Source organism: Pseudochaenichthys georgianus, chromosome 6, assembly GCF_902827115.2.
Source record: "Pseudochaenichthys georgianus chromosome 6, fPseGeo1.2, whole genome shotgun sequence".
Taxonomy (NCBI): Eukaryota; Metazoa; Chordata; class Actinopteri; order Perciformes; family Channichthyidae; genus Pseudochaenichthys; species Pseudochaenichthys georgianus.
Window position 1 is genome coordinate 26,745,750 of NC_047508.1, and position 17,965 is coordinate 26,763,714.

Here is a 17,965-nt window from a genome sequence, read left to right on the forward strand (position 1 = left end):
TGTGTTATAGTATGTCAGTGTCACATAATACAAAATCTATTTGCATATGTACTCATTTACATATCTCCTGAACTATTTCAGTCAACCTGTAATGTACACACACAGTTTGTAAACACTGTAAAATAAGGCCTCTTTAAAAAAAATCTTTAACTGCTGAGAAACAGTATACCTTTGTTTCCCGACAAACAACTGAATCTATGCAATGCATGTGTAACAGAATTCATATTTGTGTGTTCAAAAATAAGGACATAAACTCTAAGAAAGGAAGAAGCATTGTATTGGTGGACCCAGATCCATGTGTTTCACTTAGACTGGTGTCATTCCTTTGGCCAATACCTCATATTCTACTTATTCTTAACAAAATGTTCGAATGAGCTCTTTGCAAACATTGCAACTTTTCTAGTGAAAAGGACAATGCATGTTCATTGTTCTTTACACATTTGTTTGCACTTAAAAAATATTGCTCTGTAGAATTTGATACTTTTGCATTTAACAGCTAGTTACTGGTCACTTAAAGCTGTGAACTTTCGATCTTGGGGTCACCTGAGTGACGAGACTGCTCCACCAGGTACTACAGAAAACCGGTCCTTGGCTGTTGGAGTTCGTCTGGCCCTGCCTCGAGGCGCAGGAAGCCCAGGAAGTCCCTCAATTCTACGGTAGTCGCTCTCCAGCCTCTCCTTTCTCTGAACTCCCTCGTACATCACACTGGCAGTAAAGTCTCTCTCATTGAGGAAGGCGATGGTCTCATCCCTCTTGCGGCTCACGTATCCTTTCAGAACAGCATTGTAGGGATTCGAGACGGCATCTGCGTCTGGATCTTCCAGCTGGTGTTTGAATTCCATGCGGGTGATAACGGGAAACAGGAACTGCTGTCCCTCTGTCACCACGCCGTCATCCCTGTGTGACAAGCCCAGAGCCTCAGAGACCAGGCGTTGGGGCAGAGGCACCAAGTCGCAGCCTGAGCGCTTGTCCACATATTGTCCAAACTCTTTCCGCACCAGAGCCACATCTTGCAGCGAACGACTCCTCCGCTCCTCCAGATCTGTAACTATTCGCTCAGGATACGTTTGGCCAAAGACCAGACCTAGGCAGTGATGGTAGCAAGGAGAGGATATTTGTATGTTAAGGTGTGGGACTAAAAACTTAAGGTAGCATGTTCCATACAAAATAACCTAATTTTTAATGATCATAATAACATTCTCACCAGCACGTCGTAGCATGGGTGCAGGACATTTCCAAGGTTTATGAACAAGCTCATCAGGTAGCTCGGCAAGTTCTGAACACCATTTTCGAACATAGCTGCCATAGGGGTCGCAGGTCATGGCTGCATCGACAGGGTGCATGACAAAGTTCCAGTGATCCAGACCACACATGCCTCCATTCTGCCACATCATAGCATCTATGGCAACATCTGCATCCACCAGGGTGTCCTAAACAGATGAGGTTGGTAAGGAGTGCTTATTATTCTGTGTGTTGCTGCTATGACATCTATGTGAGAGCTTTGTGTGCCTGTGTGTATGCATGGACTCAGATCTACCTCAGCACCAAATCCCTCCATAACCCACCCCTTACCCACATCGATTCCTGTCTGACAGCTATTAAAACTTGGATGCAACATAACCTCCTCAAACTGAACAGCAACAAAACAGAACTCCTAATCGGCTCCAAATCCACCCTCAGCAAGGTCACTAACATAACACTCACCATCGATGGCACGCAACCTTGGCGTAATCTTTGACCTCTCCCTCGAACCTCACATCCGCCAAACAGTCAACCTCTTCCCCACCTCCGCAATATTGCAAAAATCCTACCCTCTCTCACCCGCCCGCAGCCAAACGACTAATCCATGCCTTCATTTCCTCCCGCCTTGACTACTGCAACTCACTTCTTTACGGCATCAGCACTACATCCCTCAACAGACTCCAACGGGTTCAAAATGCAGCTGCACGTCTCCTTACGCATACCAAATCATGGCATCACGTCACCCCAGTCCTCAAAGACCTCCACTGGCTTCCTGTCTCCCATTGCATCAACTACAAAATTCTGGTCCTCAACTACAAAGCACTCCACCATCTGCCCCCCCCCCCCCTTATCTCACAAACCTTCTCACTCCTTATCAACCCCCACGGTCCCTCAGATCCACCGCAGCCGGACTCCTATCCATTCCCACATCCACACTCTGCAGCTTTGGGGACAGAGCCTTCTCAGTGGCAGCTCCTAGTCTGGAATTCCCTCCCCCAAGATCTTCGTGACTCTGAGTCCCTCAGTCTTTCAGTCCCCCCTCAAAACACATCTTTTCAACTCTGTCTACCAATAAGCCCCCCCCCCTCTCAATCAACTTCCTCTTGACTGCCTTTTTTTGTTTATTTTACTATATTTACTTGTTTGCCTGTCTACTCTCCCTCATACTGTAAAGCGTCTTTGAGTTGTGAAAATCGCTATATAAATAAAATGTATTATTATTATGTCTCACCTGGAACCAACGATAGCCTTCTTGCCATGGGAGATAGAGATATGCTATTAGAAAAGACGCCACCACATGTCTCATGTAGTTATTCATCCAACCTGTCAGCCACAGCTGCCTCATGGCTGCGTCCACCAGAGGGTAGCCTGTCCGCCCCCGCTGCCAGGCCTTCAGGTGGTCTCTATCACTGCTCCACCGCAGAGCCTGCAAATACGAATATTGCTTTGTAATAAACATAGTTCTTAGCGGTGTCCTTTAGGCTTTGAGTTGTTCAACTTTACATTTATTTTTGCTTTTATGAGTATTACTTACACTACATTTTAATATGGGTGTTTTAAGCTAATCATATACCTTGTATGGAGGTCTGAGGGATTCCCAGGGGAGATCAGGAAACAATGTCAGCTGCCAGTAAGCCAAATCTCTCCAGGCCAATTTGCGTTGGAACTTCGGGGGTCGACAGCGCGCCCCTTTGGCATCCCATAACAGCCAGCGAGGGCTTAACTGACCGAAGTGAAGGTAGGGAGACAGACAGCTGGTATTTGGGGCATCTGCCCTGCCTGACTCTTTTTCATATCTATACACACCTAGGAAACATGGAGGAATCATAAGATACTGTTACATCAATGAGACAATTCACAACTTTTCTCCAAAATAATCCATATTGTGCATCACTGTTTACAATGTGCATGCAATATGTCTCACCATCATTCAGAAAGGCTTCTAGCCGGGCACATGCTCCACCCTCGCTGAAATCCCAGGATTTGCGGATGTTAGCTGCCCAGTCAATCTGAATGCCAAAATATAAATACGGATAAGTTAATGATTTCATGATCTAATCTTGACTGTGTTTTGGATTATAACTCTGCTTTACAGCGCTGCTCTGCTGTGGTTACTGACCATTGTGCCATCCTTCCTGCGGGGCATACGACCCAGGCCTAGCACGTCCAAAGAGACACCCTGAGGCCAATACGCGGGTGTGGGTAGAGATACAGGAGGGTCCAGAGGGGCCCCTAATGCAGACCCTGGGTTCTGTCTACAGCAGTTCATGAAGTGAGACACTGAACCTATTCCTAAATCCAGAGAAGATAACACAGTTCACAATTGAATAAACTTACCAATTAACTTGTATTGCTATCAGATTTAAAGCAGATATTTACCACAAATAATTGAAGTTCTGTTCACCAAATTAAACTTGTTGCAACTTACCTCTGAGTCCCACACCCTCAGTGCTGACAGAGTAGGGGTCTCTGAGACAGTATGAGTGGTACATCTTGCATTCAACACCATCTTTCTGAAGGGCTGACTCTACATCATCATCCCTTTCCTTCAGCCAGGGCTCATAGAGGGCGTTAGCCAAGACCGTTCTAGCTCCCGTCTCTCTTACTAGCTCCTTAAGGGTACACAGAGATGATCCATTTGCCTTAAGAAAGACAAGATGGCTGCCAATGCGCTCCAGAGATGAAGAGAAACAAGACAAAGCTTGATGAAGCCAGTATGTACCTGTTAAAAAGAACATTTGTAAGAGGACAACCATCTGGAGACATGAAACTCAATGAAAAAAATCAATATGAGACAACGATTGACCATTATTATTATTTCCTCTGTTAACTTACAGGCTCCCCCCATAGCCACTGTTATCCCAGGTCCCTCCTCCTCTTCAGGGCTCCAGATGAAGACAGGGATGACGGGTGAACCAACCTCCAGAGAGCCGATGAGAGCAGGATTGTCCCCAAGTCGCAAGTCCCTCCTGAACCACAGCAGAACGGGTGGTTGTGCTGATGGAGAACAGGGCAAACCTACAACCTTCTGGCCAGCGCCTTTACGCCTCTGCCGGCTGTTCTTAGAGTGTTTTGGTGTCTCTGGTTGATTAAAATCTCCCTCGTTCCTCATTTGGTTATCTTTTTCAATCGTGTTTTGCTTTAAAAGCAAGCCGGACGGACTGGAGACACACCCAGCCAGACTTGTCCCCGGTGTCCCCATTTTATATTTGTCAACATTGTTTTTCTGAAGCTCAGTTTCTCTGAATGTCTGTAATGGGCTCGCCTTGACCCTGGCTTCAGTTTGTGTTGTGATGGTGTGTTCTCTCCTACCAACTCCATCTGCTGGCTTGGTGTTGCTGTTTCCCTGAGGCTGAGATACTGTTGACTTTTGAGCAGGGCTTCTCTGATTTGGTCTGTCTCTAGGTGGCTGAAGTGGGGAGTCTTGGCTGGGGGTTGACAGCTGGTCATTTTTCACTTCCAGTAGAGAGAGAGCCAATGCGAGTTGCAGTTCATCATCTTCAGTCTCCAATTCAAATAGGAAAATAAAATGTTAGTAGGCCTACTGTTAAAACAGCTGCTCATCGTCATTGGGGTAGAGATGAAAACATGCAAATACAATATTTGCAATAGCCAGAGTTGGGTGTAACGTGTTACTGTAATAATATTACTTTTGTCGGTAACGGAGTAGTGTAACGCACTACTTTTATAATTCAGTAATCACACTACAGTTACTAACATTGCCCCGACACGCGTTACTTCGTTACTTAGTAAAAATCAGTCATAATCAAGCCTCAACAAACACCTGCAAAGTACACATGTTAAGGTGAAGCTAACGCACAGCTATTTGTTGTTTGTTTATATCACGTAGTCTGTTCTTCTTCTCTGTTTTCCGGTTGTTGCCTGTTTTGAATGACGAATACACACTACCGCCGCCTGCTGGTAAGGAGAGTTATTGACACTCACGCATACGCAGTTTGTACGTTCTATGGCCAACACGCAGGAGATCACGCCGACGCAACAGCGTGAGCAGAGATAGACTGCGCAAAATATACAGATGGCAGGAGACAGAGGACAGCCATGGTCAGATAGGAAAACATTCAGGAGCTATCTGGATCAGTCTTATGCGACAATGGAAACTGAACTAAAGAGAACATTTGAAACTTTAGCAGTCTGCGTGATCTGCCTGCAGGGAGGGGCGAGTAAAGTAACGAGTTACTTTATGTAGAGAGTAACGAAGTAATGTAATATATTACTTTTTTTTAGTAACGACCCTATCTCCGGCAATAGCCTATGTGTGTTTGTAACAGGCATAACAATAGCAAGAAAGCAAATTGTTGCAGTTTAAACTGTCAGATGTTTGTACTGTACCTTATAAGATCAACCACCAGGGTAGGATTTTTACAGAAACTATCCAAAAAAGTTTCTACAAACCTATTCAGGTATATGTTCTTTTACATGTATTAACTTATGTGTGCGACAAATGCAGGTGATGTCTTAAAGGTCACATGTCATGGCCATTTCCACTGATCATAATTCCATTGTTGAGGTCTACTAGAATAGATTTATACTGTGCAATTTTCCAAACTCACATTGTTTGGCATACAGCAGGGCTATTCAATTACACATTCAGTTGGGCCAGATTTTATAACTACAAAATTCAGCTGGGCCAGACATTCAGCGGCCTGTAAAAAGCGGGTAATGACACATTGTAAACCAACACATATTACTGCGATGAAAAACATGCCATTTGTATTCATTGTTCATCTAACAAAGGCACGTCAAAAAGTGCATAAAAACACAACAAATTAGCATTAATTTAACAGAATCTGAGGATTCTCAAAGTGCATACAAAACAAAAAGTGCACAGTTGAAGCATTACATTTGTTCGCTTTAGAAGTCAAATATTCAGGTTATTTTATTGAACCAGGCACATCACAACGTGCATTTAACTGAATACAATAATAGCAGTCTTAATAAATGTCTTCATACATACAAAATAAAATTGGATACATATGACACATGCACATCAAAAAGTGCATTAGCAAACCGTTAAAGAGCTCCAATGTAACACGAAGAGGTAGTACTGTAGCAATACTATTTTTTCACTTTTCAAGTATTAACAAAAAATCATACGTGTTGGTCACATTTGACCCAGACACATTACAAAGTGCATTTAAATACAAAAATAACTGTCAAACCCTTCAGTGCACAAACCCAAAACAAGGGATAAGGGTAACTAACATGAATGAATACTACACTACACTACACGTCTACTATAGTAAACTAGCTGCTTACTATCACCTCATGTGTGATTTGTCATCGCTGACTTTCTCAATGGGAGAAGTGACATTTTTAGTTTTGAACAAGAGCAGTGATCTTTGGCTCATAGGATGCCAATGCAATCCGACATTGGTGAAGAGTGCTGTCAGTCAGGGAGCAGCGAGTGCTACTTTTGATTGAGTTCATGTGTGAAAAGCTTGACTCACATTTGTATCTTGATCCAAACATACTGAGCACACAGATCGCTACTTTCTGAACTTTAGGGAACTGCTGTTTTTTGACATCACTCCAAAACTTCGCTGGCCCGCTAGTGCGCTGCTCTTGACTTGTGCCATGGTTACGGATGAATGCATGTCAATACGTTTCAGTGTAAATTTCTCCTCGTCGATGGAGGGGACCACTTCCTTTGCTCTGGTGGATACGCCCCCCTCTATTGCAACAGTGAGGGGGTCTCTGGCAAAGCCCATCACCTCTATGGGCAGAGCAAGTCCATCCAATCGACCGGCAAAGTTCTCTTTCAACCTCGCAATGAAATCTGTCATCACATCCGTGATTTGTGCTGGGGATGTGATGTGTTTGCGGAGCGTCGGAAAATGCACTATCCGACCCGTAAGTCGGTCGCGAAAAGTTCCAGCTTGACTTGGGCAATGACTCGCACATCTGCTCCACAAGATCAATGACCGTTTTGTCTTTGTTTACACTTCAGAGTTGAGAGAGACATGTTTTAGAGTTGCTATCATAGGACCACCGTTACTAGCACCACTAGATGCACTTTCCAAAAACGTGCTGCGTTGTGGTTTGGTGGTTTCTAAGCAACGCGGAGTGTTGCGTTCATGGTCTGTACTAGTGTAGGAATTTGGCCACGGGAGGCTGGGCGACTCGGGAGTTGGTTCTGGGCCGCATCTGGCCCGCGGGCCGCCATTTGAATAGGCCTGGCATACAGCATCTCTGTAAACTACGTGTATTCACTCTCTCCACTAAACGGCTCGTTGCAGCTCTTCCCCCCCCTCCCTGTGAGCCCAGTGTGCTCCGATTGACCAATCCAAGGACTTCCTCACACACACACACTCTATGCAGGCAGCTCAGCTGATTTCTCCTCCCTGCTGCAGGCTGATAACAGTTGGGATCGCGGCGAAATTCTCTCTGCAGACCCATTCTCACAGCGTTTATCAACCTTTTTCTTACTCAATATCAAGCCACACTTATTGTTCGCTAAACAAGAAAATCACACCTCCACGGAGCTCAGCGCGATTCACAACGTCCGATTGTTTCACGTTGTGAATCGCGCTAAGCTCCGTGGAGGTGTTGTTTCCTTGTTTAGCGATACACAGCCAAACTCACCCTGAGCACACACAAAGTCACAGCCGAAGTAAAAACAATAAGTGTGGCTTGATATTTAGTAAGAAAAAGGTTGATAAACGATGTGAGAATGGGTCTGCTGAGAGAATTTTGCCGCGATCCCAACGGTCTGTTATCAGCCTGCAGCAGGGAGGAGAAATCAGCTGAGCTGCCTGCAGCACTGAGTGTGTGAGGATTGGTCAATTTGGACCAATCAGCAGAAGAAGTGACGTAGCACGGTGCAGCCACGTTACACGGGGCAGGAAGTAAACAATGGAAACTGAGAAATCTCCAACGAGGCGTTTTGGGGAGGTATTTTCTGTGTTAGAGTTTACTCGCTACAGGGTGTACTTTGAGGGTTTTGACTCTGCACACTGTTTACAGGCATAAAAAGCTTCATAACACACAAGGGGACGGGCAATAACCGGAAAAGCATGACATGGGACCTTTAACATTTGAATTACGGACATCTCTCTGACACCCCTATTGGCTATGTTCCACATTTAAAAGCACCGTGCCATTTGTATTTAAACTGATTGTATTGCTAATAAATAACATATGGTTATTAAATGTATTTACTATTTATTTTGAATACACTATGAGAAGAGGAAGTTGCACTGGGCCTTCAGGTGATATGTGGCTAAATTATCTTGGGCACATTTATTTATTGGACTTACATATTCATTTTTAACTCATCGCATGTGGTATTTGGTCCAAGAAAGCCAAAACACTATGCTCCCAGTACAGGAGCTAACACAAGTTAGCCTCACCTGACATGCTAATAAGAGCATGCAGGGGAAAATAAGTTGCAGAAAGGAAGTGAGGGGAGAAGACATCAGTTTATTTGGAAAGCCAAGAGTCAGGCATTTATCTCGGGAGCAGTTAGATCAAAAAGTGAATACATGTAAATGAAAGTGCCACTTATATGGGTCCATGTTGCTATATTAGTGCTAATGTCAATTTCGGGGACTAACACTAACAAGTATCATGGCTAATTGTTTTCTAACACGTTAGCCATGACAACTTTTCTTACAAGTTTGGCTAGTTGGGTGACTTGAATGTTGTAGTTTTTCATTAAATGCATTCTTGTTGTTTCTTCTCTTTTAAAAACTGTAGCCTACATTGTAAGCAACTTTTAACAACTTTGTAACGCAGGTATTTAAAAGTGCAACAACATAAAATGCTATTTGTATTAAATAAATAACTTTACCCACTAACCTTGGAGAAATATTGCTCGTAGATGGAGGTGAGGCCGGAGTGCAGGGAGCTGTTGGCCGTGGACAGGGGCTGGATGAGGGCCAGGAACTGCGAGCGGGTCTCCTGGGGCCCTAGAGCGGACACACACATCGCAAAGAACCCCTCTGGATCTTCTCGACCCATCAGAACGTCTATTAACATCCTCCTCACCAAGCCTTTCCTGTCTTCACTAGCAGCCGCTGAAGGAGCCATCTCAAACTAAAAGGTGACTGATTGTTAATAACTATACATTAAACATTCAGCACATGATGCGCTCCACGCCCTCACCATACGACCAAGTGCCGGTTATCAAACAGCTGATTTTAAGTTACACAATCCATGTGTTTATGTTTTGTAACCTGCAAATGTTAACATTTGTAATGTGTATATATCACCAGTAGAGGGGGTATAAGTCTAATACATACACGCTATTGTGGGGAAGATAGGGAAACCAATGGCTGTTTTTCAAAGCATCTGAGTAACAGTTGGGATTCCCTGTTTAAATTTCGTTTATTAGATATTATGGCAGAAGGATATGATAGATGCAAGAAGAACGCCTGTTTTTGTGTCGTAGGTCTGTCTCTCTGTGTTTCATCTTGTCATCAACAGTGTAATCATTCATTTTCCAAATGTTACGTCTCAACTAAAACGTGACAAGGCCCCACACACACTGAAACCAATCAAGTAGTGATCTTTGGTTCAATTTGGATTGATGTAGGGGTGCCATCTCCCTTAAGATCATCTTTCTATAATTTTTGCGTAGCCTTCATCTTGACAGGAATATGGTCCTTTTCAAGTGCACCCTGTGATGTCAGGCTGAAAAACAAAGCCGGGAGACAGTGTACCCAGCAGTGAATTTGTAATCATTGTCTGTGTTGAAGCTGTGTAGGGGTTGCTACGTAATTGATTTTTTTAATGAGACTATGCATACGCTTTTGAGTGAACACAGCAGGGAACAATATGTGACAGTTGTGGAATAAACTCTTAAATGATTTGTATAGTTGATAAGCTCTATTACACTATTACTGAATTGATTTAGTCTTGTTTTGTTCATGCTAAAATGTTCTCAAGAATTCATTACAAATGTGAATCGGGGCTTTAGGAAATACAGTCTCAAATATTCAACTTCTGTCCAAGCAGAAGTGAGTGTATGAAGTGAAGATGTGTTGAGAGCTGTGGTATGTGGCGAGAGCAAGACAGAAAGAGAGAAAGAAAGAGAGATTGAGAGAGAGAGAGAATCAATAGTGTTTAGACAGAGAAGTGGAGTCTAAGTGTGTGATCAATAGAGAGCAGAGAGGAGAGATTAGCTGCTTTTCTCTCTCAAACTAACACTGACAAATTGGTGAATTGGTGTATCGGCCCTTGGGCTAAACGGATTGACCTGCTGTTTCCATGTTCTACCGTGTACTGTCAATAAAGATCTGTGTTCATTGTGGCTCTCAATGAAGAGAGTGAATGAAGCAACCGAAAAAAGGAGGGAAAGGAAGGAAGGCAAATGGAGTTCTCTAAGGAGGGAAAAGCAAAGTACAGCTCAGGTGCCCAAGTAGCCTATATCCTCACAAAATGTCCACACCTTTGTCTCATTAACAAATACGTGCACTCACATATGTATCCTCGTGCACACCGTTATAAAACCATAATAACGTCTCCAGGAAAATTAATGGAAAGACAGATTAAAAACTAAGTGAGGAGAAACGGGCCACTGGTGTAGCTATTTGCAACTCATAAATCATTCTGACACACCCACGCGTATGTAGACACACACGCGCGCACACACACACACACACACGTACTGTAATTAACCACAGGCTATTTACTCTCTCCTGCTGTAAATTAGACATGCAGACACAGTTATTACATTAGGGGGATCTGCCATGCAGAATACTAACAGGAGGAGGAGGGGACACGGGTGTACACAACAAACTGCTCATACAAACATAAACACACACACGCATACACGTACACAAGAAAGAGGGTATGGAAGAATCATAGACTAACGGGACTGAAAATGAAGCTGCAGCACAGAGAATAGGGGCCCCCAGCTCTTTGTTCCCTGCTGCATTTCATTATCTGAAACGCCAGCCAACACACACAACGCACCTCCCCCTTCCCTAAAGCTGTCTGCCTCCACTCCATGCACACAGCACAAAAAGAAGAAAATAGAGATACTGCGCCAGTGCCATTCCCGGGCATCTGGACCCGGTCACGACAAACGTGTCTGCATGGTCATCCTGAGCAGATCAGCCCGTCCAGAAGCTACTCTGGGTTCAAAATCTCCCTTCAACCTGCGCTGGCAGACAGCCCTTCCCCATATATTCTATTTTAAGCAGAACAATAGGAGATAAGGACTTGATTAAAGCAAGTATTGATACCCAGTCTTGGGTAGCTTGTCTCCATTTAGCTCATTTGAAGTTTTTTTCTTTTCTGGCAGTCCACCTCCTTCTGTCTGTGTGTGTGTGTCCTCTGGTTCCCCCTACCTCCCTCACCCTCTCTGTCCCTTGGTTTTCCCACGGTGATCGATAGCTCATTACAATCATTGACTGTGGCTCATCAGCACCTGTTAAGGTCTGGAGAGACAGAGAGAAGGTGCATGAGCATCTAAGGCTCTGTGGTGTGTGATGTGAGCCTATTGATAAATAGAAAGGATTGGTCTGGAATGAGTCGGAGGTGACATTTTACATTTGAACTGTTGTTTTCTGATTCACATCCATTACTGCAGGTGTCTAGTTTGTCGCCGCTTTATGGTCTGTGGTCTTGGAGAACATCTTATTATGCAACTCACGTGGGTACCATGGTTTGTTGCTATGGTGATTGCCAAGGGAGCCAGCGTATTATAGGTGTTTATCCCAGAAAGGAGCAAGGCTACTCACCGTCTATCAGGACATTCTTCAATTTACCACACGGTTTGGACCACACATTCAGGGACAGACAAAGAGAAAACACAGAATACGACACAGTGCAGTGTGGATGTTATTTAGTGGATAGATTATTCAGTATTCATATTCCTGGAAGAAAGACCTTGTTCAAACACTCAGTTGTTGGTTTAATGCGTCACTGCGGGGTTTGTTTTAGGAGAGGACAGGCTGTGAGCAGAGAGAGGCAAGCAGGGAAAACAGAGACTCAGAGATGCTATTAGAAACTATAAACTATGGTTAAAGGCAGCGAGAAATGTGTACAAAAAAAGAGACAATAGGAAAGACCTCAAGACATCCCCCACGGATTCATTCACAGTATGTGGTCTAAGAAAAGAGGAACATTGGCGTAAGAGTGTGAAGTTTTAAGTAAAGGGGATATAAATAGAGTGAATACAATGGAGAACTGAAAAGAGAACAAGTCTGTCAGACCATGCATAAATTACACACATCATTTACATATTAATGATGTTTTGTGTTCTAATGAGAGTATTTGCTTAATAGCTCCACCACCACTGGCAGCTTTTGTTTGACACAAGAGATTTAAAAAAGGAGAAGAAGAAAACAAGGGAGTAAGGGTCATCTTAGAAATAGTGGGGAAGGTCAATTGTACACAATTGATTTTAGTGATAATCGGATAAGTCGTATGTCTGTTTGTATAGTGTGTGTGCTAAAACAAAAACCTGCACAAGAGATGTTAAAGAAGCACACATGTTGGGGGTTGGTAAAGTTAATTAAAACAACACAAGCTTTATCCAAACTCAGGGCTCTCTTCCTTTTCCTCCTCGTGTCTCGGTGGAATAAGTAACTGCATTATCTACATTGCAGTCACTCAGAGCATTCCTTCAGGTGCCAAAAAAGTCTCCCAAATGACCACAAAGACCGCCAATATTCTGCACGCATTAAGAAATGAAAAGTTGTGTTAATCGGCTAATGTTGTGTAAACATACAAATGCAGTATTTCATACACACAGAGGGTAAATGATTCAATAAGTGGATGAATGAAATGAGGGAAGGAGAGAGGGATGGAAATATAGAGTCAGGGGGAAGGGCAACGGAGGGATGAGCTACAAATGAGAGCGATGGCGGTGGCAGGTTGGCACAGTGCCATCCAGTCAGGACTTGAGCGGGGCGGGCATGGGCACGGGCGAAGGGGCGAGGAGAATAAGAATGGAAGAGGAAGAGGAACAGGAACAGACCTCCATACTGCTTCCATGGTGCCACCTTGGCACGGGCACAACTGGGCGAAACGAACGGCAGAGCGGGCGAAGAAATGCAGATTTAGAAATTCTGAGATTACAGCAGAGCATAGAAGTGAGCAAGATGCCAGCAGACACAGGATGACTAAGATGGAAATGGATGACGGGAAGCAAAGAAGGATGTTAAATGGCGAAGTGGATGATACTACAAAACAGTAAGGTGATCCTCAGTGATGACCGATTATCAAATGAAAAGATTGGCGGCGAAAGATCCGGAATTCCGTTAATTTATCATCGTTTCTTTCTCTCAATGCCAGCGAAAGCGGGCCAGCGAAAGCGTGCCAGCCAGCGGGCACCATGCCAGCCAGCGGACACCATGCCAGCCAGCGGGCACCATGCCAACCTTCAGTCATGGCATATCCAAAACGATCAAAGCTTTCGGTGAAGAACAGTCTTAGTCAAAGACAAGGGGACTCACCTCAGGATTTGCTGCTAATCGCCGCTTGTTTGCTTGGACAAAGCCAAGAAGAAGTGCCCAGGCAACGGTTGCCAGCGATTCTGTGATGGCATCTTTTCAGGAGCGGCAAGGGCACCGGGAGAAAGATGGCACAATGCCAAGCCAACGTAACACACATTTGCAAAGACAAACCTCCATACGGTGAGCATAATATTTCGGTTGCCTTAAATGTTTTGGCGATGGGATCGCCCAAGGGAAATACCAGAAACAGGGATGGCACCATGCCAAACGCAAAAAGGGAGGCATTCCCGGTGCCACCAGAAGCCGTTAGAAAGCAAAGTAAATGCGGACCCAAAATAGTTGCAGAATGTCTGAACCAGAGCCACATGCAACTAATGGTATGGGAGTAAAGGGCGAAATAACATTTCCTCGATGCCAACCCTGCTCAGTGCCAACTACAGCACCGGAAGGAAGCGGCTGCCCATTACAGAAAACTACAAGGGATTGTACCATTCCATTACGAAGAGGACGAGTTTGTGAAAGAAGAGGAATAATTGGCTAATAAGGATACAGAAGATGAAAAAAATGGAATTTTGTGCTTAACGAAGAACAGTGGGAGTGGGTGGACAAGGATGATGAAGAGGCTCTTTCCTGCACATGCACACCTGGGACACTCTTAAAGGGATATCCCCTCAGTTTGCTGTGTGTGTTAAAGGGAGGGATGTGTTGGCATCATCTCCAGGGTGTCAAGCTGTGTTTCTCTATTGCCAGTCAGGGAGGGTGCTGCAGTCGTCAGGGGCGGGCAACTGTCTGGGCATCTCATCTGCAGCTAATTAACAGCCACACACTAATTCTAACAGCCGATCATGATTAGCGATTTAATCGCTCGTCAACGCTTTGCTCCCCCCTTAAATTGTGCCTCCTATTTGGACACGTGCGGATAAGCTAAGGAACGCCGGATCCCCCCTCCCCTCCTCCTCCTCCTCCTCCTCCTCGTCCTTCTTTCCTTCATCCTTGGCTCCAGACTCCAGTGGGATCTTAATTAAGCCTTGGCTTCATTATGCAAATGGAGTACAATAAACGACAGCAGAGGTGGAGCTGGATCCAGACTGAAATGGAACGGTGGGAGGGGAGCACTGGAATTGGAAAACGAAGAGATGTGGAAGGTTACCAAATCGATTATATGATGTGGCTGCATTACAATAATTGTATATTGTTGTAACATGTTTGTCTTTGGTTAACCACTACCAAACCGTTGTGAGAACCAACATCCCGCTCTGATGCTCCATCTCTGTTGCCATTGGACAAACTTTTCTGAAATAACACTGGATCCGCAGAATGTCATCTCTCACAGAGCAAATTCATAAGGGAATAGTGACAATGAACCCCTAATATTGCCAGTTGGCCGTTGTCGTGGATACGAAGAAAGATGGTAGAGATAGGAAGAGAGAAAAGAGGCAGACAGAAACACTGACAGTGGCAGCAGCATGGCAGCTAATGTCATCTCAGTTTAATCATCGCATGGGATCATGGGGTTCATGAAAATTCATTTGCATATCATTAAATGGAGAGAGGTTATTTGGTGCAGGCAGCCAAAATGGGATTGGATGAAGCTAGAAAAAAGGCAAATGGAGAGGCTCGTTATTAAACGGCAATGTTTTATAGTCCGCCAGCCGATTCATTTAATTTGGGCGTAATTAAAATGTGTCGGACTCAATCAATCATTCCAACGGGGATACTATCAATGTTTCAGTCTAAAAGAAGACTAATCAGTGGATATGTGGTTGGAGATTTTTCCAATAACAGTTTAAGTGCTTTAGTTTACTGTGAGCTTGACCCATCCACTTCTTTACACTAATTTATCTGAAGGAGTGTATCAAAACATCCATTGTGACTTATCTGTATTATGTCAAGACATGTCTCTCTGACAGGTGGTGATGCCACCTTGTGTTAGTCAATAAGAGGATAGCTCACACTGTCTTTTTGACCTCAGTAGTAAGCTGTCAGTGGTGTGTATGTAGGTGCGTGCATATGTGCATTTCTCATTTGCATAAGTGATGTAATTAGACCGCCCTTTCACATGCAGATCAGTTTGACAACATGGCAATCACTCCAACACACACATACAGCCATACACACTTACACACACAAACACACGCGACAGCACACGCTTACTGCCGTGACCACCCCCATATCATGGGGAGTCTGTTGTCTGTGAGCAGAGAGTGTAAAGATTAACATAATCCAGCTAATAAGTGTGAGTAATATTCACACAGTGACGCGTGGCGTAGACACTGTCCTGCTGATGCGTATTTGTATCTCATTATAGATGTAAAGTACTAAAGGGGGGCCGACGGGGGGTGCCAGTTAGGATGGGGGATGGTGTGGGGTCCCCAAAAAAGTGTGGGCTTGAATGGAGAGACGCCAAAGAATGACAATAAACAGCAGTATTTTGTATAGAGCTCTACTATCAAACCTTTCTGCAGCGGTCTAGAGAGTGTGGATATAATATAAAGACAGATTACGCATGGCTCAGATCAGAATAGGATGTATTTCTAATGTTTCCAGAAAATCAGAAAGAGTATTTCATTCAAATGTATGCTCATTTACAGTACGAAGAAGGCACAGATTGTCAGTTTTTGGTAGAAGAATGGAGGAATAATAAATAGAGAGTATTTGCACTTGCAGGCCAGCTCTGCCACATGATTGATTAGGACGGTGTGACGACCATTAAAAAGTCATTTAAAAGATGGATAGGGACCACATTTCCAAATAAAAACCACTTTATACCTGATGAAGTGCTGAACAAACTCTACTTCAAAGACATTTACTGATTACTTTTGGTGTGTGAGTGAGTGTAATGTGGGAAGCACCCATGTACTGACTGAGTATAGCTCTGCATCAGCTGGAGAAGATACCAAAGCAATCTTCAGGAAGCAGTCGGTCAGTGGATTGCTGTGGGTGGTTCGCATTTTAAAACAAAAATTAGATCTCATTTTGTTTAGATTAAAGAGGCAGCATAATATTCATTTGGACATTGATGTAATCTGTCTGCATATACACAATGTCACAAACAGGCTGACACACACACTGATGGAAATGCATCAGATAGCACAGCGTCACCTTCGACTGAAGCCTTATCCAAAGAAGCAGAGCTGTATCTAAATGTGCGAATATGTATTTCAGCTCTGTCTCTTTAACTCGTGGCTCCACCACAGCAGCATGCTTTGGGATTCATGCATAAACATGAGCCGGCCTTTCAGCTCTCTCCTCACATAACCAATCTAAATCTAAATGAGCCCCCACTACAGATACACCAGCAGGCAATGACATTACACCCCCCCAACCCCAGCCCAATCCCCTACTCTGCCCTTCTACCCCCAGCGACACATATACACCAGCAGGCAATAATTTCACGCCATCCCTCAAAGCCCCCCCCTTCCACCTCCTCTGCACACACACTCGTACCCCTTTTTGCCGCAACCCCACCAGCTGCACAGTACTCATTTGATTAAGAGGGGGAGGACAGGGAGAAGGAGAAATGGTGGGGGATCACTTTATCAGGGTGACTTTCTAAGATGGCTATCATCAGCTACGAAGCTATCTAAAGCCCTCTTCTGTGTTTACTTTGCTATTGTTCTACCTATGTATCCGTTTGTCTGGTCCCTGAAACCACATTCAGAACCGTTTCACAGATTTGTTTTCTCTGTCGCATCCATGTGTAATGGTTAAATGAACAGTTTGCTGCTAGAGGGTAGAGGAAAGGACCAGATACCAGTTTGTTTGTTTGTTTCCAGACTCTGAGAATTAAAAACCCATTCTTGATTTTGGGTTTTCTCTCTGGCAAGCTGTCACATCAACCACTGGAAAGTTTTATCCAAAAATAAGCAAATAATAAAACCTGCTCTACTACTCTACCTTGTGCTCTCTGGAATGTTACATGTGAAAATCTGCTTGTCCTAAATGTGCTGTAGTGTGCTATTTTACTCCCCTCTCTCCTCGAGTCGTAAAACACATTATCATCAGCCGCAGAAGCAGCAGTGTAATTCATCTGAGGTCGTTAATATTCATCATATCATTTAGTCACAAAGGAAACTCATCTGGCTGAATGTCACAGATGTAATTAATGAAGTGACCCCAGAGGTCATGGCTCCATTCACCAAACGCCTTCCACACACTGCTGTGTTATACACACACACGGTTTGCACATCAAAAGCCTTCCAGCCAGACACACCGACGTGGAATATACAACCTGGAGTACGATACACTTATAACTTCCTTGCATACCACAACGTTCACAAAATGGCTTCTCTCGGTTA

At 44.1% G+C, this 17,965-nt stretch overlaps 1 protein-coding gene and 1 long non-coding RNA gene across 2 annotated transcripts; one reads left to right on the forward strand and one right to left on the reverse strand.

Annotated features, from left to right (window-relative positions):
• Nucleotides 1-17: 17 nt before the first annotated feature.
• LOC117448674 (deoxyribodipyrimidine photo-lyase) lies at nucleotides 18-9,727 on the reverse strand. Its single transcript, XM_034086021.1, has 9 exons — nucleotides 9,061-9,727; nucleotides 4,078-4,747; nucleotides 3,671-3,964; nucleotides 3,362-3,534; nucleotides 3,167-3,251; nucleotides 2,816-3,048; nucleotides 2,474-2,668; nucleotides 1,205-1,430; nucleotides 18-1,084 (listed from the first exon to the last, which is right to left on the reverse strand). Exons 1-9 carry the CDS (start codon nucleotides 9,289-9,291, stop codon nucleotides 540-542), a joined length of 2,652 nt encoding a protein of 883 aa, XP_033941912.1. The 5' UTR covers nucleotides 9,292-9,727; the 3' UTR covers nucleotides 18-539.
• Nucleotides 9,728-13,092: 3,365 nt separating this feature from the next.
• LOC117448676 (uncharacterized) lies at nucleotides 13,093-17,563 on the forward strand. The gene is made up of 2 exons (XR_004552362.2): nucleotides 13,093-13,404; nucleotides 13,507-17,563. It is a non-coding gene; the product is annotated as an uncharacterized lncRNA (long non-coding RNA).
• Nucleotides 17,564-17,965: the final 402 nt, after the last annotated feature.

Excerpts from the sequence above, each read along its gene's own strand:
- LOC117448674 (XM_034086021.1), bottom strand. The coding sequence starts at position 9,291 with ATGGCTCCTTCAGCGGCTGCTAGTGAAGACAGGAAAGGCTTGGTGAGG. Across the intron at positions 1,431-2,473 it reads AAGGCTATCGTTGGTTCCAG|GACACCCTGGTGGATGCAGA; the intron begins GTGAGACATAAT and ends TCATCTGTTTAG. Across the intron at positions 1,085-1,204 it reads ACCCATGCTACGACGTGCTG|GTCTGGTCTTTGGCCAAACG; the intron begins GTGAGAATGTTA and ends ATCACTGCCTAG.